Raw genomic sequence first — 25,946 nt, forward strand, 5'->3', positions numbered from 1 at the left:
CAGGATCCTTGGCATGGAATAAGAACACCTTCTCATAGCCAGTTGAACATCACCTTCAGATGTCGGAGATGGAAAGGGGAAAGCCTTTACCTCTGTCTGTCTGCATATTGTATGTCACTGTTCATTGTGTAAAAAGGCATTGACTGTTTGCCTTATATATGTAAACTGTAATCCGCTCTGAGTCCCTCCGGGGAGATAAAGTGGAATATAAAGTGTATTATTATTATTATTATTATTATTATTATTATTATTATTATTATTATTATAAGTTCTCATACTTGTAGGAGAAAGGAAAGATAAGTGCAAGTCCTCACAGTTGGTAGAAGAAGTAGGAAGTAGAACAACACTGCATTTGTGTAAGAACAGACACAGACATGATATAAAATATGAAGGTTTTGGTGATTACCCTTTTTTGAGATATCCAGGCTATAAAAACTTCTATATGATGCTTATAGCTTGGATATCTGTAGAACTATAATTAACCAAGACAGCTTGGAATAGTTACATTTTTGGAGTATAGCCTTTTCGAATATAATAATAACACAATATACTTTATTTATATTCTGCTCTATCTCCCCAAGGGGACTCAGAGCAGATTACAGATACATATATGGCAAACGTTCAGTGCCGTTATACAATTGACAAAGACAGACAGTATACAAACAGAGGCAAGGCTTCCCTCTTTTCATCTCCGGCATCCGGCTGTGCTTGACTTAGCCATGGGGAGGTGCTGTTGTTTCATTATCCACACTGAGGAGCCTGTCATTCATGGACATCTTTCCTGGTCGGATTTTTGCTGGCATGTTTTTTCAGGGCACCTTTTACCACCCCACCAAAGCGGTTCCTATTTATCTACTTACATTGTTGTTTTCAAACTGCTAGGTGAGCAGATGGGGGCCTCCGGTGGCAAAGAGTGTTAAAGCGCTGAGCTGCTGAACTTGCGGACGAAAAGGTCACAGGTTCGAATCCGGGGAACTGAATGAGCGCCTGCTGTTAGCCCCAGCTTCTGCCAACCTAGCAGTTCGAAAAAATGCAAATGTGAGTAGATCAATAGGTACCGTTCTGGCGGGAAGGTAACAGCGCTCCATGCAGTCATGCCGCCCACATGACCTTGGAGATGTCTACGGATAACGCCGGCTCTTCGGCTTAGAAATGGAGATGAGCACCAACCCCCAGAGTCGGAAATGACTGGACTTAACGTCAGGGGAAACCTTTACCTTTGCTAGGCGAGCAGAAGCTGGGCTGACAGCGGGAGCTCACCCCGACCTGCCCACTTTCCTGTCAGCAGGATCTTCTATAGCTGGCGGTTTAACCCGCTGTGCTAGCCAGGCATGGTATAACTTCTAGAATCCTTGCCAAAATCAGCCCACAGTAGCTGGTAGGTTCTGGTAGTTGGAATCCCAAAAAATACGTATTTTAAGTTTTAGTTTTACTGAAAAGAAAACTATGAATACAGTAGAGTCTCACTTATCCAACACTCACTTATCCAATGTTCTGGATTATCCAACACATTTTTGTAGTCAATGTTTTCAATGCATTGTGGTATTTTGGTGCTAAATTCATAAATACAGTAATTACTACATAGCATTAATGTGTAATGAACTACTTTTTCTGTCAAATTTGTTGTATAACATGATGTCTTGGTTCTTAATTTGCAAAATCATAACCTATTTTGATGTTTAATAGTCTTTTTCTTAATCTCTCCTTATTATCCAACATATTCGCTTATCCAACGTTCTGCCGGCCCGTTTATGTTGGATAAGTGAGACTCTACTGTAATAACAAATCCCATTTTTTTTCAACTATACTTGGGCCAGAATAACTTAGTGTGTGTCTACACTGTAGAATTTGCTGTTTGATATCACTTCAACTGCCATGGTTCAGTACTATGGGATTCTAGGAGTTGTAGTTTTATAAGGCATTTAGGCTTCTCTGCTAAATAGTTCTGAAGCTTGCAACTCCCAAGATTCCATAGCATTGAACCATGGGAGTTAAAGTGATGCCAAACTGCATTAATTCTCAAGTGTAGATGCACCTTTAGAGAGGCCCACAAACACTTCCAGGGAGGGGGGGTATTTTTTGCAATGTGGGTGAAGCTGTGAATACTGAATTTGTGATTCAGTGGGGTGCACTGTCTCAACTGCAGTAATCTTTGCATTACTTTTTAAGAGGAGTATTTCCAACTCTGGAAAAGTTCAGCTGAGGTCTAACTATTCGCCTCACTATTCCCCAACCTTTTTCCCAATCTCTTCAACCTGAGTGGCATCTTAATTTGTTTTGGTTTGGTGCCCGAATGATAAAAAGCTGCAATGCAGCGTGAGATTGGAGATGCTGGTACTATATTCTCCCTATTTCTGGCTTTGCTTCTGTTCTCCAACTGGCTGAATCTGAATCAGAGGGTGGATGCTGCAAACGGCCTATACCTTTCAATTAGATGGCACTATGAAGGCAGGATGTCCTCAGATGACCTGATGCAGGCGAATTTTTAAAATATACACTCTCAGAGCAGGATCACTGCACTCTGTGAACACAAGATAAATGCCTGGTTCTTGGGATCTATATTTATCTTAAGTCGGGAAAAGTGGAATACAGCTTCCCAAATTCCTGAGCCAGCATATCATGTGGTTTCATGGCTAGAGGATTTTGTAAGCTGCTATTCACAACGACAACCGCCTCTATCAAAAGGGAGAGCTATGGTTAAGGCATTCTCTCCATGCCTGAACTCAAAATGCTGATTATCCTTCATGTTTTAGTATAGTGCTTGGAAAACATCCAGATCAAAATTTGTTTAGTCACAAGCTCCCTGAATAGCTTTAGTCCAGTACTCATAGACCTCATGTACAACTCCATATAATGCAGTTATATAGTCAGCTTAGAGTCATATAATGCAGCGTGGATCCAGTCTACAGCTCTTTATACCCTGCCATATAAAATCCAGATTATTATTATTATTATTATTATTATTATTATTATTATTATTATTATTATTATTATTTCTATCCTGCTTTTCTCCCATGGGTGGGATTCAAAGCGGCGTACAACATATAAAATTCATACAAATATATTGAACAGCAATACACAATCAATTAAAACATCATATCCCAATTAAAACCCAATGAAGATATAAAATAAAACAATTTTAAAACTTACAACAAGCAACCATATTAAAGATATCCATAACCTCTGGCCACTGAAGATATTTGTCAAGTATTATTTTAAAAAATCCTGTATGGTTTTGAACTGGATTGTATGGCAGTGTAGACTCATATAATCCATTTCAGAGCACATGCTGTGGATTATCTGCTTTGATAATCTGGATTATATGACAGTGTGGATTCAGATTTAGCTATAATTGAGGAAAGGCGGGTTATTTTTGGAAATAAATCAAAAGTTTGAACAAATAAATTGCCCTTTTGCAGAGTGCCTATGCTGGTTGGAAGATTTGTGGATTGTAGCTCTAAAATAACAATACTAAGCTTTGTCCTCTCCCTCCCCCCTTCTAGTTTCTTAAGAAACTATGCAAGAAAACACATGGTTCAAACCAGAGCCAAAGGAAATTATATGCTGGCCCTTTCTCGTTTGGTTTAATTTTAGTGGGAAGGTGGCATGTGAAACAAGAGCCAGATGCATAATGTCTGTATTATGAGAGAAGACGCCAGAAATAAAGAGGCCTTTGTCCAGACAATGGGGAACTGAGCAAATTAATTGCCATTTCGGGAGAAGTAGACCAGAAAGTATCCATAATCCCAGAGAGCAGAGCCTTTGTGTGTACCCTTCCCTTCTTTTTCACGGTTCAGGGTGGATTTGAAAGCGGCTGTATAGGAACAGCCTTAAATCGAACTATTTTGTGTGTGTGTGTGTGTGTGTGTGTATAGAATGCTTTTCTATTGCCGTGTTTCCAGAATCCTCACATAGCTCTCATAGGGAAAAATGCCATTTTGATTCCATCACTGGTCAGGAGAAGATCATTTTGAAATCATTTTCAGATCTTGCCAAGAAAACCCTGCAATAGGTTTGGCTTAGGATCGCCATAGATCGGAAATGGCTTGAAGACCCATAAAAAACAACAGCAAAACCACGTTACACTATTGCAGCAAAATACCAAGAGGCGTGTGACATCTTTAAGGGATTTAGAATAAGAAGAACTTTAATAAAAGTCTTATGGATTTATGCACAGAGTCAAAGTGGACAGAGATGAAGAACGTGGTGTTAGTAACAATTATATCATCAACATTGGCCACTGGGATAAAACTGGGGATTGATAAGAGAAACATGCTAGTAACCAGTTGAAAAAGGATTTTGACTAACTAGAACAAGTCATTTGGTGGGGATGTAGATACAAAATATTTAAAGACCTGTGAGATTTAGGTAGCTGGATATGATTCGCTAAAGGAAGTGATGATTGAAAGGAAACATGATAGGCAACTTAAAATATCTGAATGCATGCCATATAGAAGATGAAGCAAGCGGCTCAAGAGTTTAGAGGACTGTCTGCATCATGGACTGAAAATATTGTACTCGCCTCGTAAATACTGTGATCGCAGCACATGACATCTGTGACAATTTCATTTGCAATTCCTTTCTTTGGACTTTAAGCATCTTGCCTTTTACCCTGAGGTTTTACTGAGAATCTGGACTTTTAAACACGTGGTTGTCCCTGCAGATGATATCCCTGTGCTGTGTCATCAGTGGGAAGAGTTTGTGGTGGGCAGAAATGGTTGGAAGATGAGAATTCCTGCCAGGAAGTGGTTATTTTGGGGGTTGAATTTATATATTTAGTTTTAGAAAAAGATTACAGTTGCCTCTTCACATATGTGGTTTCGATTTTGGTGGATATGATTCTTCGTGGATTTGATTATAATGTTTTCTCTAAGAATCTCTAGGTCCTCCAGTGTTATCCTAGGGCCAGTTTCCTCCAGGTATGTTCCACAGCTCTCTAGTTCCTCTGATGGGATTCTGTGTTTAATTTTCAGGGGAAGTTGACAATAGTCTTCTGGAAGACCTATAAATTCCAAAGGTAAAAAACCCCCTAATTTCTTTCTTTTTGCTTTTTACTTTCATGAAGGGTCTTGTGCCCCTAACCTTAATGAATTTAGAGGGCTGATTGTATTGCATGCAGATACTTGGATGTCAGTATTAATTAACATATACATTTAATTATACTAGCTAATTAATTATACTAACCCGCGTGCCCGGGTTATTTTTTTGTTTTTGGATATTAGGTAATATCAGTTTGGTCATATGTTACACTATTTCTTAGAGAAAGACTCAGTCTTTCATGTTGTTTTTTTGTGAATGCTCACATCAGAAAATGCATAAGGATGTGGGTGAACTACAGTTCCCAAAAATCTTGGGCCAATCCTCCCCAAACTGCACCAGTATTCACAGTAGGCCATCTTGGATCTGTGTGCCAAATTTGGTCCAGAGCCATCATCTGCTGGATTCAGTGTTCTCTGAATACAAGTGAACTATAACTCCTGGATGTCAATGTCAATCACCCCCAAACCCCAGTAGTATGAACAATTGGCTGTGTTGGTGCTGTGTGCAAAGTTTGGTAGAGATCCATCATTGACTGTGTTCAGTGCTCTCTGGATGCAGGTGAACTACAACTCCCAGATTCCTGGAGAAATCACTCCCAAACCCTGCCTGTCTGGACAGTTGGCCATGTTATGTCTGTGTGCCAAGTTTGGTTCAGATACGTTGTCAGCTGAGTTTGGTGTTCTCTGGATAAGGGTTAAGGGAGAGACAGTGGGCGGGGTCATTCAAATTCCACATCAATGGAGAGATAAAGGAACACTGGGATGTGGTGCTCACTGTAACTTATTGTGGGAGGGCTTTGGGGGCTCCCCAGCTCTGTGGGTTAAAGTTGTGTGTGGAGGCGGGAGGCTGTCTGTGTAAGTGGACACCCCTGCCACATTCACACATACATATTTTTACTTTTATTATGTGTATAGAAGAAGATATTTATATGGGTTGGCAATGCTAACCACCTCCTAGCAGGAAGGCAAGTTCACCAAGGAAAATGTGTGGCAGATTATGGCAATCTCACCACAAAGTATGTGCTGTGTGTACTGTTAACTGGGTCACTGCAGGGCCAATGCGGACAAGGAAAATGCCATCCCAAACAGACTTTCCCCCTTCATTCTAGACAAAATATTCAAATTGTAATAAAAATGACTTCTTGATAGTAAGAGCTGTTTTGGAGGATGATGGATTCTCCTTCATTAGAAGTCTTTAAATAGAGTTTGGAAGGCCATCCCCCCAGAGTGTTTTTGCTGTGCCTTGAACTATATGGACTTTGTGTGACGGAAACAGTGATACTCATCCAAGGTGAGCTACTCTGGATCAGCATCAGCACGGTCTGCACAGACACATTTTAATGTGGGATAAGACTGCATTAAGGCGAATGAGCCCCCTGCATCATGTGGACACTACAAAGTCCATTCATCCCTGAACCAACTCCTCCCTTCCTTCCTTCCTTCCTTCCTTCCTTCCTTCCTTCCTTCCTTCCTTCCTTCCTTCCTTCCTTCCTTCCTTCCTTCCGTTGACATGAAGAAGTCCTTTCTTTTACCTGCATGAAAGGCTTACTATTTAAATTTTGGCAGTCAAACCTGGGTTTACTTGCATCATGAAGGACAAAAGTTTCTCTCTTTTGTTTTGCCCATACTTGCATAACGTTATATAGCTGGCAACACAGTTGTCAGGCCATGAGAATTTTTCAGGCCATGAGAATATGATGAAAGCTGTGAGTTTCCCTCATTAGATAAGCTAAAATACATTTTTTAAAGTTATAGAAAAAAAGTGAAGATCATTTAAAAATGCATCTGATTGAGAGGCATCCTGAAAGCCATTCATGGACCACATCTTAAAAACCTCTTGCATTTTTTAAAAAAAGGTAATGTAGTCAGATGTTGTAACCTTTCCTAATAGGATACTTGCTCTAGCTTATAGTTGGTGATCATTTTCTTCCTCGAACCATATGGGCAGTCCCATTCTGTTGTTGTTGTTGTTGTTGTTGTTGTTATTGTTGTTGTTGTTGTTGTTGGAACTGGAAGTGATCTGGTAAGTCTATGTAAGAGAGAAAAAGCAGCATATAGAGACAAAATACAGCATTTTATACTTTAGTACATAACAGGGAGTGAGAGAAGCTAAAATGCTATGTTTTAATGATTATTTTAGTATTTTTTTAAAAGTTGTTTTAGCTGAATTATACTGGAGGCATTTTACACACAGTCCCTCAGTACTTCATAGGGTTGTTATGAGGAGAGAGCCATATACACTGCCATGAATGCAAGATGCAAGTGTAACCAATTAATAATTAATAAAATAATGTATGCAAAATATGTGCTCTGCCTTTCAGCTATAAGCCTTCCACTAAATCGTAACACTCTTATAAAATGGAAAGCATTTGCCTTAATTCTGCAAGAATATCATACATATTTTGGAAACATTTTTGTTTGCATCCACACCTTCAAAGACAGCTTTTATGGGGACAGGCGAGAACAACCCAAAGCCAGAGATTTGCCTGAGGTCTGAGTCACTCCAATAATCCACAGCATGACCCCAGATTTACCTTGAAACGCAGCGCCAGAGCGGTCCTTCATTATGTAACTGTCAGTGGCAGGCAGCATCAGACCAAAGAGAAACTGGCAGATGGAGGCTGGAGAAATCTCTCTGGCTCAGACTTGCCGCTGACAGTGGTACTGCAATATCTACAGAGAGGATGGCTGTGTGCTTTATTATTCTTATTGTGGCATGCCTTCAAGTTGTTTCCAACTTACAGCTACCCTAAATCAAATCTGTCACATAGTTTTCTGGGGCTGAGAGAGAGTGTAAAGTCACCCAGAAGTTATATTTTCCCAAAAGAGGATTTCTATACCACAAACCTACATTTATCCATAGTTGTCTTATAGCTGTTGTAAAGCTGTCTGTCATTTCAGCTGTCCTCAATATAGGATGTAAACTTCTAGGTATTTTTCTAGCAAGGAAAATCCACATTACTAGAAATTTGGTGGACTTGCATTTGAAAAAGGCACCCTTCCATGGATAATGAGGAATATGTTCAGGAACAGATGTGTCTGGCAGAAGGGCAGTTTCACTTTAGGAATGATTCTTTCCTGGTTCAGTTCGAGATCCCTGATCTTCTATGTCCTGACCAATCATGACCTTGATTGGCTTTCAAAATTAAATGAGTTCAGGAGTGTTCACTGTGTTAAGGTAATACCTCTGTGGCATTCATGGCTGAACTCCAATATATTGCTTATGTAATGGTGTATATTAACAACACACTTTGATGGAGAAAGGAACAGCATGTATCTCATCCTGAAGATAGAGAAAATACTCAGCCTATCAAAATTTAATTAATGAAATTGGCTTGGTTCCCATATTTTGGAATCTTCACAAAGCTGAGATTTCTTTTTCTGTTGGCATCTTCAGTAAGGTGATTGTTTGGGATGATCTTATTAATTCTCTGCAGAGAAAGCTTGGGCACCATTATTTAACATTTCATCACATAACATTATTTAGAGCCCCGGTGAAAGTTCTACTGGAAAATTTTGCAATTCTGCTATTTTTTTTTGAAAAAACCACATACGGACTTTCTCCATATGAAGATGGTATAATTTGTTATTGAAGGCCTTCATGGCTGGAATCACTGGGTTGCTGTGAATTTTCCAGGCTGTAGGGCCATGTATGGCCATGATCAAGAAGCATTCTTTCCTGACATTTCACCCACATCTATGGCAGACATCCTTAGAGGTTGTTAGGTACTGTATATACTTGAGTATAAGCTGACCCAAATATAAGCCGAGGCACCTAGTTTTACCACAAAACAACTGGGAAAACATTGCCTCCAGTATAAGCCGAGGGTGGTAAATTTCAGCAATAAAAATAGATACCAATAAAATTACATTAATTGAGACATCAGTAGTTAAATTTGAATATTTACATAAAGCTCAAATTTAAGACTGTCCAACTCTGATCAAATCATTATTCTCATCTTCTTCAATGTAAATGTGCTTATGTATCCTTTTAATAATAATAGAGTAAAATACTACATGTAATAATAATAATAATAATAATAATAATAATAATAATAATAATAATAATAATAAATACAGGAAAATAATACATGTAATAATAAATAGAGTAAAATAATAAATGCAATAATAATAATAAGATCAGAGTGAAATAATAAAGGTATTATTAATAATAATAAAAACAGAGTAAAATAAATGTGATAATACCAATAATAATAGAGAAAAATAATAAATGTACCATATATTCTTGAGTATAAGCTGACCCAAATATAAGCCAAACGGGGCCCTCACCTGAGTGTAAGCCGAGGGTGGTTTCTTCAGTCTTAAAAAAAGGGCTGAAAAACTAGGCTTATACTCAAGTATATACAGTATATTGGCAACTAGATCAGTGAGGTTTATATATTTGTGGAAGCCCCCCCCCCCTCCAATGCATTTTTCTTAATCAGCAACCTGGAATTTGTTGGCGGCCTCTTATCCAATCACTAACAAGGGCTGATCCTGTTTAGCTTTCAAGATCAGACACAATTGGTCCCTTTTGAATGAACAATTTTATCTAACACCAATAAGGTGCTCCTTCATTTCTTTTATCTGTTTTGGTAGTTTCACTGAGGACTTTGGTAATAATGTATGCAAGCTCCATGTGCACTGGAGCTGTGTTCCTGTATTTATATATGCTCAGTTGTACATAAGTGTAGAATTATTCTGTGCTGTCACATTTATATCCAGTTGAAGCAGCTCTGACCTAGTGTAGCTAAGTATGGTTTTCATTTTTTTTTAAAATTTTCAACTTCAAAACATTATAAATATAACTTTCAAATATGTTACATTAGTTAGAAAATGAATATATTTCTTTGTATGTCTAAGTAGTATGAATCTTTACTTCTCTGCAATGAAGATACTTCACAGGTAGCTCAGAGTCTTCACATATTTATGTGGTCACAAAATAGTCCTATGGAGTGCAATGACATGTGTCAACTCTGTTGGGCAAATGGGCTTATTAACAAAAGACCCTCTCCATAAATATATAGCAGAGTAACTTATTAGCAGCAGCGTGACCCAGCACCAGTAGCCAAAAGTGATAAAAAGAACAAAAACACACCGACCAATGTTATCTCTTCCTTAGCAGGCTTTTCTATGTAGTAAAATAATATGGTTGCACTATTTACAAGAACAAGGTTTTCCATAACGTAAATAAAGTTCTTTATACTTTCTTCTTTGCTTCCACACTGGTCTTCTTTCTCATGCAGATAAACAGCTTCACTCTCACAGAGCCTTCTCTCACACCGTACTTACACAGGAGCTTTACACACAGCAACCTTCACACTGGAGCTTCACACATGGGACCTTCAACCTGGGGCTTCTCTCACACTGAGGCCTACTAAGCTACAGGCACACCTGCTTATATTGAACTGCAGCTTTTGCTGAGTCATTGCATTCATTTAACCCTTTCAGTTCTTGACTCACATTTTTGTAATTAAAAAGTAAAGGTAAAGGTTTCCCCTGACGTTAAGTCCAGTCATGTCTGACTCTGGGGGGTTGGTGCTCATCTCCATTTCTAAGCCGAAGAGCCGGTGTTGTCCGTAGACACCTCCAAGGTCATGTGGCCGGCATGACAGCATGGAGCGCCGTTACCTTCCCGCCAGAGCGGTACCTATTGATATACTCACATTGGCATGTTTTCGAACTGCTAGGTTGGCAGGAGCTGGAGCTAACAGCGACCGCTCATGCCGCTCCCGGGATTTGAACCTGGGACCTTTCGGTCTGCAAGTTCAGCAGCTCAGCGCTTCAACACACTTCGCCACCGGGGTTCCTTAATTAAAAATACCTAGCTAATTTTTTAAAAATATTTCTGACAAACACCACTTTGGCATTGCACTTCTAATCACTAAAATGGATTAAAAGTCTTCATTTGTCTGTTGACATGCAGTGAAAGAGTTTCATTCCCATTATGTTTATCCCAGCAGCCAAATCCATGGCAACAAGACCTGCTCAAACATCTATTTGACATTTTACCTGCAGGGAGCTTTTACATGGGAGAGCATCCAAAAATAGGAAGAGGGTGGGAATGACCTCTTGTCTGTATAGTCTCCCTGCCCCTTTTACTACCTGACTTTGTTGTATATGAAAGCCAGGTCACAGTTAATGCAGAACCCCAGCCAGGTGCACTCGATCTTAGATCCTTACCATCTTATTGGAAAATCAACATTTTGCAAGAAATTCCCTGCAGTATAATTCAAAAACTAGTTCTGTATCCAGTTTTACTACTCTGTCTCTTACTAGGATAATGGAGTGAACCAAGGGGAAGAATCCAAACTTAGTCTACTTATGCCTTACAGAAAGTAGTGCCAAGTCTTGTTCCAGCCCATCTATTTGTATTGACTAGTTATAGAGGAAATCAACAACATAAAAACAGGAGAGCTCCTTTCGGCATTATATGTAGTTTTCAGATGTTTTTAGAGGCAGAAGTCTGATTATAGTAATGACCTAGTTTACAAATGTATTTTTTATTAATGCAATGGGGAAAATCCTATAATATTGGAATGCAAGTACCAGCATCTTAGCCAACATAGAGACTCATGAAGAATGCTGGAACTTATAATCTACAGAAAAACAAGGCCTTCATTTTGCCTACTTTTCCCTCTCTTAACGTTCTTATTACGTTTACAGTATTTTAGTACTGAAGGGATAGAGGAAAATACACATAAGGTAGGGGAAGTGAGGGAATTGCTGGCCATTTTATGTTATGTTCTGACACGAAGAGTGAAACAAACAAGATAATGTATCAGTACAGAAGATCCCATGAAATTTGCTCAGAATTCATAAGATTGGGGAAAGTGAGTCTGTGTGGGACCCCATTTGTCTTAGAACTGTCCAGTCAACAGCAGATAAAATGCAGAATAATCAATAAATGACCAATTAAGCAATTGATCAATTTGAGCGAGATGGCTAAAAGCTGTGACAAAGTCTGAGGATGAAGGGAGGTTGATTGAGTAATTATGTGAACAGATACATTAATCGGCAAAAAATCAGATTGATACTCTGATCGTTTATTTAACACTGACAATTGGAGTCAGATTCCTGGCACTGTAAGTGTATGTGTACTGAGGAAGAGAAATTGCAACCGCTGAGAGATGTGGTCAATAAATGGAAAGTAGGTTCAGAGAGAGCCAGAGTGGTCTGGTGGGTCAAATGTTGAACTAAGACCCTGGTGACCAGGGGTTGAATCCCCGTTCAGCTATGGAAACAGTTCTGGCTTTTGACAATTGCTATTTCTACATAAGCCCCGTTTGTTTATCTTAAGCAGTACAGCTCTATTTTGGCACATTTAGATGTATCTAACTTAGGGCCTTCCAATATATAGTTCAGGTCTAGTTACCACGTAACGTTATGATAGGTTGTAATAGTTCAACATCTGGAAGTCTGAAGGTTTCTCACTCCTGCATAAAGCTTGGCAAAGTTCTTTTTATGGTCTCCAGGATCTGCTTTAAGCTGGAGGGTGGTGTATCATATTTTTAGGGCTTTAAGAGCAAAATTAGCTACCTGTAGATTCAGGCTGAAGTAAATTAGAACTGAAAGAGTAGACCAAGAGTATGCATCCCATCTGAAATCCTGTAGCTGCCTCCTGCAGAATTCTGGGGATTGTAGTAAGACCCAGGACTTTTCTGGTTAAGCATTTTAAAGACCCCTCCCCTAAACTACATGCAGACCGAAATGAATACAGTTCAGGGCAAGATAATTCAAGGTAAAGAATTTCACTGTTGTAGTCTAGCAGGTTCCTATGCATTACAGTCAGGACCTTGGATAGTTCCCAATGTTTTCTAGCTGAGCCATATAACTGTTTATTCATTCACGCATGTCAGTAAGTCCTCTGTTTCAAGGGGTCCATCCCATCCTGTCTCAGAAGAACTGCCCTTAAAGAGGTCATGTTGAGTTCTCCGTCTTCATGCAGCTATGTGACTTTGAAGTCGAAGAGGCCACAGTGTTGGTGGTGATCCTCTGAAAGAGAGACAAAAACACAATTGCAGCATATTGCCAAGTTTTCCTTACCTAGAAATCTTGGACTTGTTATGTATGAGCAGACCCAATGAAGGACTGATTTGATATGTCAATAAGAAGCATGGAAGACACTTATTTCTGCATAACTGAAAGACTGATAGACCCCACCAAAATTTGTAGGGATAGGAGGAGAGTCTAGAGAAAGTGAATAGACTGTACAGGCTAGGATTTGGCATGCCAAAGATGATTTGTGTGTGGCTGAAATAGGGGAATTCAACAGATTTGAGGAAAGGCTAGAGGGAGGAATTCATGTACTACAACTCACTTGTAGTAGAGACAAAGTAGAACTCTCCAGTGGGGAAGACTACAAAGTATGTAGTCAGTCACTCAATGGACAGACTACATGCTTTGAATGCAGAAGGTTGCATATGCAATCCCTAAAATCTTCAACTGCAAGGACAAGGTGGCAAGTATTCAGTGAAACCAAGTCATCAAATCTTTAACTGTGGATTTTCTTGCATTTTCTAGAAATGAGAAGTGACCAAAAACATTTTCTGGCTCTGAAAAAAAACTTCCCTTTTGACACACTAAAGCAGAGCCCTGCAGTTTGCTTGAGGGCAAAATGACAACTCCTGAGGATTTCCAGGAGTAGCAAATCTCCATATTTGGCTGGAATTGTTTGTTTGTTTTACTAGAGTCGGTCTGAGAGGGACTTTGTGACCACTGTCTATGTCGGAAACTGATTAGAATTGTTACAGAATTTGTAGGCTGTTTGTAAAATAATCTGTACAGCATTTGTTGGAGATCTTCATCCATAGGGTCTCCATAAACTTGGAGATTTTCTTCTATAGGATTTCCATAAATTTGGAGATCTTCATCCATAGGGTCTCCATGAATCGAAGTCAACTTGATGGCAAAAATGGTTCACATAAACTATTTCCACCTAATGTGATGTGTGTAGATAAGATAAAGAGTCAAAGAGGAAATCTAAAGGGGTTAGGAGGTGTCCCTGTGAATGAAAAAGCCTGAGGGTGCATCTACACTGTAAAATTAATGCAGTTTGACATCAGTTTAACTACAATGGCTCAGTGCTATGGAATCATGGGACCTGTCATTTTAAGACATCTTTCGCATTCACTGCACGAATGCTTTACCAAATTACAAATCCCAGGATTCCATAGCAATCCGCCATGGTATTAAAGTGGTGTCAAACTGCATTAATCCTGCAGTGTCGATGCAGCCTTAATGAAGCTGGTATCAGTGAGCTACAATTAAAATCTAGTGGGCTTTGATACTTGGTTGGAGAAACAATATGTTTCAACATTTCTGTTCCAACTTACCTAGAGTAAACCACATTAACTTTCTGAACTGCCCCTTACAGAACCGAGCAATTTAAAACTTGATTATATAAAACTCAGCAACACTACAATGCAGGGCAATTTTGTACCGATCTCTTTCTTTCCTGGAATCAAATAAGTGAAAATCACATTTTTTTTGTACTGCTGTGTTACCTACTACAGTGTTTTTCCCTTCTCCAAATGCTTTAAATCAAATCAGATTTCATAAAATATTGAAACCGACCACCACCTGAGCAGAAGGAAGCCTAGAAGCATGAACAGAAAGGAAAGGGAAGACGCTTCCCCTTGGACAAATTTCCTGCGTGATGAAATAAACTCGGTAGCTCCAGGAGGGTGAGGAATGATGACACAAAAAGGCATGGAGAGAGCTTTAAGGCAGAAGGATGGAGGAAAGAGATTATATAGCAAGACTGGCAGCAGATGGCAGGAAATGGAAAAGTTCAGTGGCCACGGAGCTTCTCAGCAAGGCGGCTTAGAATCCCTACCTTCTTTCTATTATAGACCCATTTTAGACCACAACAAAACAAAACCCTTTAAACCTTTTCAGATGGATGCAAATGACCCCCTGTAACAAGGCATTTTTAAAAAGTACCCATTGTGTGTACAAATGGACACTTTGTCTTGGTGTTTTAGACACCCAGCGGAGGCACATGGACACATTCAATTCAATTAAGCAATGAACTGTATGTTTCCCACTCCTGTTTCAAGGCCATCAAGATGAACTGAAAGCTTACAATAAAAATAATTCATATATATATATATATATATATATATATATATATATATATATATCAGGAAAAGGAAAATACTAGCTGTGCCCAGCCACGCGTTGCTGTGGCGAAGTATGGTAGTACGGGAAATAAAAGTATTGAGGAATTGATGGTAGTTAAGGTAAAGGGTAAAGGTTTTGCCTTACATTAAATCCATTATAAATGGGTTATATAGCTGTGTGGAAGGGCCTTGAGTCTACACTGCCATATAATCTAGTTAAAATCAGATAATCTGTATTTTATAGGCAGTGTGGAAGAGGCCTAAGTGAGGCCTAACTCTGCCCATCCCCTGGGCTGAGTGGGTTGCTAGGAGACCAAGTGGGCAGAGCTTAGCCTTCTAACTGGCAGCAATTGGCCAAAACAATTATTCCTCTCCCTCTAATTAGGACTTTATTTTTCTTTTCTTTTTGTTGTATGAACGTAGAGGCATGGATGAGGGGTTGTGCTGCCAGGTTTAGTGTTTCTGGGATGTGTAGTTTTGTTGTTTTGTCCTAGGCCGAAATTTCATTACCCTTTTATATATATAGATATATATCTTCTGCAATCCTAGATATATTATGCTATGTAAACCAATTTTTATAAGCTTTGATAAGAGCCCAGAGTCTACAACCAGTTACTAGGATCTAATGTATTTAATGTATTTAGGAGCCCCGGTGGCTCAGTGTGTTAAAGCACTGAGCTGCTGAACTTGCAGACCAAAAGGTCGCAGGTTCAAATCCCGGGAGCGGAGTGAGCGCCCACTGTTAGCCCCAGCTTCTGCCAACCTAGCAGTTCAAAAACATGCCAATGTGAGTAGATCAATAGGTACCACTCTGGCAGGAAGGTGACGGCGCTCCATGCAGTCATGCCGACCGCATTACCTTAGAGGTGTCTACGGACAACGCCGGCTCTTTGGCTTAGAAATGGAGATGAGCACCAACCCCCAGAGTCAGACATGACTGGACTTGTCTGAGGGGGAAAACCTTTACATTTTTAATGTATTTAGATATATTTACACAACCTGCACAAGACAATGAGCATTAAGCAACCATTCATTTAAAAAGACCTGATCTTGAATGCAGGAGATGATTGATGGGATTATGCCTATGTAGGTTTAGACAGTTTACATAGTTGCTCAGGGAGCGCTACCTTGAATGAACAGCATAAAAGCAAATGGTTTTGTGCTGATTTCACTTTTGTTTCACTGCTTCATCCATATGGTGAGGGGTCTGTCATACCGTGCAATACAAATGAACGGTACTGTACCAAAGCATGTATGAAACATATGAAACAAATACCAGGCCCTATTCTAGTAGTCAGTATGCAGAAGGCATTAGAAGTTAGTTGAGTACAGTATGCATCAAAAGAAAGTGCTTGTTTGTATGCAACAGAGAAGAGACTGAAATACAATGCTTAAAGAACAAACTGTTTAAAGTTTGAACCAATAAGCAATGTACCTGTATGCTTAATATATGAAGTTTTTAAAGCAAATAAACTATGTTACCTTTTCACAAAAACTACTTCTTTTTTGGTCTCTTGAGAGCATGATTTAAAAGCAATATATTTTATGAGAGAGTAGATTTTTTGGGGGGCAACTGAAATAACACTTCTGAAGATCTGCTATATATTTTATGCATTGGCATATCTTTGTTCCTAACAGTTCAAAGAGAAAACCAGGGATATCAGTCTAAATAACTGAGAAACCTACATTGCCCTCCATTAATACTAGTTAATATTTGCCACTAAGAAGAAGATTGATTCAAGCGAGTATTTAACTCTTCTTAGAAAGATCATGTTTTACACAAAAAGTCATGATTATTCTAAATAGCGTGCATGCCAATTGATCTCCACAAAGGGTCATGCTTCCAAATGGCTATGGAGATTCTAGTTTTCCAAAAGGTTATGATCTCTAAAAGTCATGCCTTTTCAAAAAAATAATAATTCTATTTTAATGTTTATATGTTTTGGTACCTTTGAGTCTTTAGCAAGAGAGAAAAGCAGGATATAAATTATTATTATTATTTTATTATGTCACAGCAAACAAGATAGATGTGCTGGGTTTCGTATCACAAAATCACAAGTCGAACACTTCCCAAGTGTCTAGGACTGTGTGATGTATTTTCGGATGATGTGTGCAGATCCCAGTAGGGTGGCCTTTTGCAGTTGGCAGATCGTGATTCTGTCAATGTCTATTGTTTCCAAATGCCGGCTGAGATCTTTTGGCATGGCACCCAGTGTGCCGATCACCACCGGGATCACCTGCACTGGTTTCTGCCACAGAGTCTTTGAAGTTCGATCTTGAGGTCCTGATAGCGGCTGAGTTTTTCCTGTTGTTTTTCGTCAATGCGACTGTCACCTGGGATGGCGACATCAATGATCCAAACCTTTTTCCTTTCCACAACTGTGATGTCTGGTGTGTTGTGTTCCAGAACTTTGTCAGTCTGGATTCGGAAGTCCGACATTATCTTTGCGTGCTCATTCTCCAATACTTTTGCAGGTTTTTTATTATTATTATTATTATTATTATTATTATTATTGTCATCATTATTATCTAAACTTCATAGCTATTCTGATTTCTTGTTAAAAAGTTAAATATGGAGTTTGACCCTTAGCTGAACCAATGGGGTGAACATTTAAACTTCCTTTCCCTCTGCTATGACCTGGTGGATCTTTTGCTGTTTAGTCAGAGATGGGAAACAGATGGTGATAATGATGATATGTATTTATACTCTGCTTTCCGCTCTTAAACAAGACCCAAAGGTGGCCTCTTAGGCAAACCAACAAGGTCCCTCTTCTTCCCTCCTGACAGAATAGCCCTTGCGGGGGTGACAGCTGCAAGAGAGGAAAACACAAATCAAGCCAACTTCCCTGACGAATGACTGAGTAGCATTGCTTCCTTTTTCTCCCTCTGCTACTTTTGCCTGATGGAATCACTTCTGTCACAGATTTAATTTATTTAATGTCAGACTGTTACAAATCCAGCTGGTGTTATGTGCAAATAGAATTGCTTGGCTTTGCACCCAAAACTTTTGATGCTGCACAAACTAGATTGCAGAGTTCCTTGCAGGCACTGTTCAAGGTCCCATGCTGGAATCCTCCTGCCCTGTCCTCTGCTTTCAGGAAAAGGAAAATATCAATCCGCAAAGTGCTCTGCCGGACAGTACAGTCGCCAGATTAGATTTCCTTAGAGTCATAACCCTTGGGTTCAGCTTAGTCATAGAAAGCAAAACTAAGTACAGAAAAGAATAGTGAAGGTAAAGGTTTCCCCGACGTTAAGTCCAGTCATGTCTGACTCTGGCGGTTGGTGCTCATCTCCATTTCTAAGCCGAAGAGCCGGCGTTGTCCGTGGACACCTCCAAGGTCATGTGGCCAGCATGACTGCATGGAGCGCCGTTACCTTCCCACCAGAGCGGTACCTATTGATCTACTCACATTGGCATGTTTTCGAACTGCTAGGTTGGCAGGAGCTGGAGCTAACAGTGGGCGCTCAAGCCACTCCTGGGATTTGAACCTGGGACCTTTCGGTCTGCAAGTTCAGCAGCTCAGTGCTTTAATGCACTTCGCCACCAGGGCTCCTTACATATCTCAATATAAAAACCCAAACTGGAATAAAGCCATAATCTCATTGTTATACATTCCTTATATAAGAATGGTTTTACTTCTAGGTCCCTTGGGCCAAGGATGGCCTTGCGCCAGCTGAGAGAGGTTCCTTCAGGCGTTTCATCTCCATCAAGAGAAGCAATAAAGTTAGAACCATTTTAATAGTCCACCTTGGGCTTCTGATTGTTCAGTCCCAGCTCTCTCACAACCTCCACAGTAGTCCAGAATTATTCTAAAGCAGCTCTTCTCAACCTGGGGGTCTGGACCCCTGGGGGGGGGGAGTCATGAGGGGGATGTCAGAGGGGTTGCCAAAGACCATCAGAAAGCACCTATTTCTGATGGTCTTAGGAACCCCTTTGGTTTAGGTGAACTATAAATCACAGCAACTACAACTCTCAAATGTCAATGTCTGTTTTCCCCAAATTCCACCAGTGTTCAAATTTAGGCATATTGAGTATTTGTGCGAAGTTTGGTCCAGATTCATCATTGTTTGAGTCCACAGTGCTCTCTGGATGTAGGTGAACTACAACTCCCAAAATCAAGGTCAATGCCCACCAAACCCTTCCAGTATTTTCTTTTGATCATGGGAGTTCTGTGCCAAGGTTGGTTCAATTCAATTCCATCATTGGTGGAGTTTGGAATGTTCCTTGATTGTAGGTTAACTATAAACCCCGGGCTGTGGCGCAGGCTGGTGAGCAGCCAGCCAGCTGCAACGAATTACTCTGACCAAGAGGTCATGAGTTCGAGGCCAGCTCGGAGCCTATGTTTGTCTTGTCTTTGTTCTATGTTAAAGGCATTGAATGTTTGCCTTATATGTGTAATGTGATCCTCCCTGAGTCCTCTTCGGGGTGAGAAGGGCGGAATATAAATACTATAAATAAATAAAATAAATAAATAAACTACAACTCCCAAATGACAAAATCAATCCCCCCCCCCCCCAACCCCGCCACTATTCAAATTTGGGCGTATCGGGTATTTGTGCAAAATTTGGTCCAGTGAATAAAAATACATCCTGCATATCAGATATTTACATTACGATTCATAACAGTAGCAAAATTTCAGTTATGAAGTAGCAATGAAAATAATGTTCTGGATGGGGGTCACCACAATATGAGAAACTGTATTAAGGGGTTACAGCATTAGGAAAGTTGAGAACCACTGTTCTAAAGTCTTTTAATACTTATATACTTAGCAAATATGTTGCTCTCTCAGTATTATTTCATCCTGCAAAAGATTCAGTGTTCTTTGATCATTTTGGTGTCCAAAGAAGGTGTTATATCCCAGTCGCCTTTGGGTGCTGAACCTAGTTCAGAAATGAACTTTGACCAGGATGAAGCTTATTCTGACTTTTCACCCAGTTCTCCTTCAAGTTCCTTCCAATTACAGACCCCAGTTGTGGATAGCTCTGAGGCTTCCTTAATTGGGAGAGATACTGATAACACTACTCCCGTGGAAGAACCAGATGTTTCAAGCTCCCCAGGGAATGTATCCTTTAACAGGAGACAGTCTTTCCAGCAACAAAGATCCCAGACATAGCAGCTTGGCATTTAAAGGGGATACTGGATAGCAGATTGCTTTGGGAACATTTGGAGAGTTCGGTTCCCTTCGCTGTTATTAGATCTAACTTCTATAAAAGTATCTTGCACTGTGAACTTCTTGTGGTGTCAACGTAGTGACTTCATCGTTTCCAGTTCCTTGATTTCTCCAAGCCGAGTCTCCTGTTTTCCTGGCGACTCCCATTGTTAATCCGGAGTGAATTCACGTCCTTGCCTTGTTCCTGAATCCAGATTGCTTTTAGCCTCATCTTTTTGCCTGCCTTGTGTAATCCAAGACTTTTCAGTGACTTTGGACTTTGTTATTTACTCCTGCTTCCTTGTTGCTTTCCCCGCTCAAGAACTTTTCAACAGTTTGAGCGTGTTTCAGTTTCTGGACTTTGGACAATAATATTGGACATATCTCTTCAACGCTTTGGACTAATTCATACCATTCCTTAAAGGACTATTGCTAACTCATCCCTTCCACTTATTCTTTCCTGAATTTATTATTGTTTTAATAAAGATATTATATGATTATTGGTCTCTGTATGGTTTCCAGTGTTCAAGCTGCCTTGGGGTGTTACAGAAGGGGGTTTTAAAACAGAGGCTGGATGGCCATCTGTTAGGAGTACTCTGTTTTTGTGTTCCTGCATGGATGACCCTTTTGAGTCTCTTCCAATTCTATAATTCTTTTGACATCATATAGCCCAAGGACTGAAAGATTCCCACCCCATTTCCCATATTTCTTGTACAAAGCTGAAAAATCCTTCTCATCAATGTATCCAACTCATCTGCCTGTCTTTTCCATTTCCTCCTCCTAGGAAACTGCTGAAAGAGTGCTGTGACCCTGGTCAGCTCTTTGCAATGACCAAGGAGAACTCTCCGGTGGGGAAGAACCTCTGGTATGATGGTGAATTTCTCTACTCCTTCACCATTGACAATGAAACCTTCTCGCTTTTCCCAAAGGTAAGTAACAATCTTGTTCTGTTCGGATGGGTAAACATTTGTGTACTGTATCTGGTAGCTGGAGCTATTTTCTGGTGATGGTCTAAGGCACTGTGAAACTGTGCAAGATGTTGGATATTATTATTATTATTATTATTATTATTATTATTATTATTATTATTATTATTATTATTTGGAAACTATAGACATTGACAAAATCATGATCTGCCAACTGCAAAAGGCCACCCTACTGGGATCTGCGCGCATCATCTGAAAATACATCACACAGTCCTAGACACTTGGGAAGTGTTCGACTTGTGATTTTGTGATACGAAATCCAGCATATCTATCTTGTTTGCTGTGTCATAATAAAATAATAATATAATAATATACATCACACAGTCCTAAACACTTGGGAAGTGTTCGACTTGTGATTTTGTGATACGAAATCCAGCATATCTATCTTGTTTGCTGTGTCATAATAAAATAATAATATAATAATATACATCACACAGTCCTGAACACTTGGGAAGTGTTCGACTTGTGGTTTTATGACATGAAATCCAGCATACCTGTCTTGTTTGCTGTGTCATACTATGTCGTTGTGTCAATAAAATAATAATAATAATAATAATAATAATAGAATGGCATGAACAAAATCATGTCAAAATGCTTCTAAAATACCCTTTTGAAACTAACATCTAGAAGCAACAAGAAAACATTACATATTACACAAATGAAACAATTTTGCTCTAACTTTTTATATCCTTTTAAAGCTACAGTAGACTCTCAGGCCCCTTCTACACTGTCATATAAAATCCAGATTATCTGCTTTGAACTGGAGTATACGGCATTGTAGGCAGCCCACTTCTACACTGCCAATTTGTATTAAATTATCAAAGTGGATAATCCACATAATCTGCTTTGAACTGGATTATATGAGCCTTCACTGCCATATAATCCAGTTCAAAACAGATAATTTTAAAAGGGCAGTGTAGAAGGGTCCTCATATAATCCCGTTTCAAAGGAGATAATGTGGATTATCTGTTTTGATAATCTGGATTATATGACAATGTAGAAAGGGCTTCAGTTAACCAGAACTCAAGCCACCGGCAAAATGTTTTGCCGAAATAATACTTTAAATGGAAATTAAAATAAAATAAATGTTTATAATCCAGTAAAATCAGTTTTATAATGCAGTAAACCATGGTCCATTGTCTTTATTTGCATTAATTACTGAAGTGCAACTTTAATACTGAATTTATGGTATAATCCTCATTACTAAAAGCAAACAAGCTGTAACTCGCTGCAAGTAGTTACAAGTTTTGCAACACATTTTTCAGAAATTCTTTTGGTTGGTCCAAACCAGAATAGACACGTTAATTATAGGATGTTCTTTAAATGAAGATAAATCCACTGATGGGCTAGGTCTAAATGACAATAGGGTTCAGGACAGGACTCCCAATAAATATGTCCTTTTGTTTGCTTGTTTTTCCAAAACACAAGGAGGACTTGTCCATTTCCTGAGATTGCAGTCGCTTCATTTTTCAAATTTTCCAAAGACAAGTAATCTCTCCCAACCATTAGCTCCTCTTAGGGAAACATCTGCACCTCCCAATCAGACCAGTGTTTCTCCTCTGAAAACATTTATTTACTATTTGTATATTTCAGACTTTGGGATTGTGGATTTTGACACGTTTTCTCAGTTAGTCATCACTAACAGTGTTCATTCTGTTCATTCAAACAAAGCAAGCTAGAACAACAATAATAGTGGCTCCCTGTGAAATTGCACGTAAGGCAAAAATGGCACAAGGTTCAGGCTTTGTTGATTATGATACAAAACACATATTATTGTGTTGTAATTTTAACAATGTCCTTGCTATTGTGTGTGTTATTGTCCTCGAATTTCAGATAAAGGAGATTGTTGCCATTTCTAAGGCCACCAAGTACATTTGTAGCAAGGCTGAGATTAAGACGAGGGCCTATGTTGGACCAGTTTAATCTTACTCTTTCAGAGCCCATGTTGGACCAGTTTAATTAGAATTAAAATTGGTTAATATTGGTGGGATGGTGCCAGTCTGAGGACTCTCATTTACTAAAGTCATAAAATAACCCGTGCAAAAGCCTATATAGAAATTTGTTCTGTGCCTTCAAGTCTTTTCTGATTTATGGCAATCATACAGTGAAACCATCACAGGGTCTTGTAAGAGTTGTTCAGATGGGATTTGCCTTTGAACTAGATTAGATGGCATTGTAGACTCATATAATCCAGTTCAGTGTGGTTCAATCTGCATATGTACATGTCTACACTGACCATTATGCAGTTTAAACTGGATTACAGTAGCGTCTCACTTATCCAACATTTGCTTATCCAATGTTCTGGATTATCCAATGCAGTCTGCCTTTTAGTAGTCAATGTTTTTGTAGTCAATCTTTTCAATACATTGTGATGTTTTGGTGCTAAATTTGTAAGTATAGTCATTACTACATAACATTGCTGTGTATTGAACTGCTTTTTCTGTCAAATTTGTTGTAAAACATGATGTTTTGGGGCTTAATTTGTAAAATCATAATGTAATTTGATGTTTAATAGGCTTTTCCTTAATCCGCCCTTATTATCCAACATATTTGCTTATCCAATGTTCTGCCGGCCTATTTATGTTCGATAAGTGAGACTCTACTGTATATGGCAGTGTAAATGGAGTCCAAGTGTGACTTGCCCAAGGTAACACATTGGGTTTCCATAGGTGAGCATGGATTCAAACCCCTCAGCTCTGTAGGATCATACCCAATGCTCAAACCGTGATCCCATACTGAAATATAACAATTTGAATTGTAATAAATACTGAATTGTAGTTCTTTTGGTTAACTGCTGTCAACTTGATTCCTACTTAAGTTCTGCAACATGTCCTGCTTAGATCCTGCAGACTTAGACTGGATCTACACTGCCCTATATCCTTATATCCCAGGATCCGATTCCAGATTATCTGCTTTGAACTGGATTATATGAGTATCCACTTCCAGATTATCTGACAGTGAAAACTCATATCATCCAGTTCAAAGCAGATAAACCTGGGATCAAATCCTGGGATAAAGGGCAATGTAGATACATCCTTTGGGACCTTCCACACAAGCCCAAAAACCTGTGATGGTTCGTGGGTTTACCTAAGCCATCCAAACGACGCATCAGGTAAACCCGAATTAATCCGGAGTAAACTGGGATTTCCCAATTTACTCTGGATTAATCTGGCACCGGGAAAGATCTGGACCTTAATGTAAGGTCCAGATCTTCCAGGTATGGGCCTGTGGGTTTTGACTCCCTGGACTGGGTTCCATGATCCCGGGGGGTCAATCCCCATTACCATCCAGTTCTTCAGGCTCTAAGACCCCAAAGGAGTGGGATGGCACCCCCACCTTCCCATCCCAGCCCCCCCAGAAGACAGCTTCTGATGCACTGGAAAGTTGGGGTGGAGGGGGAGGAAGAGCCCTAAGAAAAATAGAGCAGGGAAAGGCTTTGAAGGTACCCATCAGCAAGAGTAAACAAGAGTTATTGTTTTCCCCACTATAGAAGAAGCATTGTATTTCTGTATTGCAATTGCTGCCATAGATATGGGTGAAACGTCAGGAGAGCATGCTTCTGGAACATGGCCATACAGCCAGCATGCGGAGATGTTATGCAAATCAGTATCCTCTTTTGCCCTTTTTTAACTTTTGAATGCATTTCCTTTTGATGCATAAATAGCCACCCTAGACTTACTTCTGGGTAGACATGCCCCAAAGTGCAGTGCCAGTCCTAATAAGATTTATCTAAGAAAATTCCCAGAAATCATCTTGCATAATTTATGGCTGAAGAAGGAACAGGCCTCCAGCACTTTTTCAGCCACTGTCCTGGCAAATTCTGTCGCTTATGTCAGAGTTAAATGCTATAAAATCAATCATGTTTGGTCCGGCTGCTCAGACTATGAATAATGCTCAGCAGAAGTCCAGCCCATTATGTAAGAAGAAAATCTTTAAATGCATTAGTCTCTTTGCAACTTAATTTAAACTAATACTGGGTTGAAATTTGATTCTATTTGCAAAAATATGTGTTTTCACAACATTACTTGAAACAGTACCGGAGTGAGATTTGATTTTATTTCGATATTAAAATGTAGTTAAAAAACAGGCTTAAGCCACATTACTCATGTTTTGTCCAAAATGGCTAAACACGCTAATTTTGAACTCGTCCTCTTAATATATATTGAATTACACTGTCTGCTAGAAACATGTGACTACCCAATACTTACTTAGATGATCTCTCATTGTTTGAGTATGATGGCCTTCTGAATGTAGTGTCTTGGCAGTGGATACATAGGTGACTGTGGAGCCTATTCTTGACCTACATGTTCTTCCACAGTGAGGACATTGGTTTCAGGGTTGGCTTGATGTGTCTTCCTCTTGTCATGTTTCTCCCTTTTGCCCTCCATTCGTGCCTCTCCAAATTCCACAGCACTGCTGGTCACAGCTGACCTCCAGCTAGAGTGCTCAGTGGCCAGGGCTTCCCAGTTTTCAGTGTCTATGCCACAGTTTTTAAGGTTAGCTTTAAGCCCATCTTTAAATTTCTTTTCCTGACCACTAACATTCCTCCTTCTGTTCTTGAGTTGGGAGTATAGTAACTGCTTTGAGAGATGGTGATCGGGTATTTGGACAACGTAGCCAGTCCAGCGTAGTGGATGGCGGAGGAGC

At 39.5% G+C, this 25,946-nt stretch overlaps 1 protein-coding gene across 2 annotated transcripts in view; it reads left to right on the top strand.

The window, feature by feature from the left end:
* Nucleotides 1-25,946, top strand: part of st8sia1 (ST8 alpha-N-acetyl-neuraminide alpha-2,8-sialyltransferase 1) — a 156,168-nt gene that overhangs the window by 14,030 nt on the left and 116,192 nt on the right. For both annotated transcript variants that reach the window (XM_062983217.1, XM_062983216.1), the window contains exon 2: nt 21,098-21,242. In XM_062983217.1, coding sequence (XP_062839287.1) covers nt 21,098-21,242 — 145 coding nt within the window. The remainder of the gene's footprint in view (nt 1-21,097; nt 21,243-25,946) is intronic.

The sequence above is a fragment of the Anolis carolinensis genome, chromosome 5, assembly GCF_035594765.1.
Source record: "Anolis carolinensis isolate JA03-04 chromosome 5, rAnoCar3.1.pri, whole genome shotgun sequence".
In the NCBI taxonomy this organism is placed as follows: domain Eukaryota; kingdom Metazoa; phylum Chordata; class Lepidosauria; order Squamata; family Dactyloidae; genus Anolis; species Anolis carolinensis.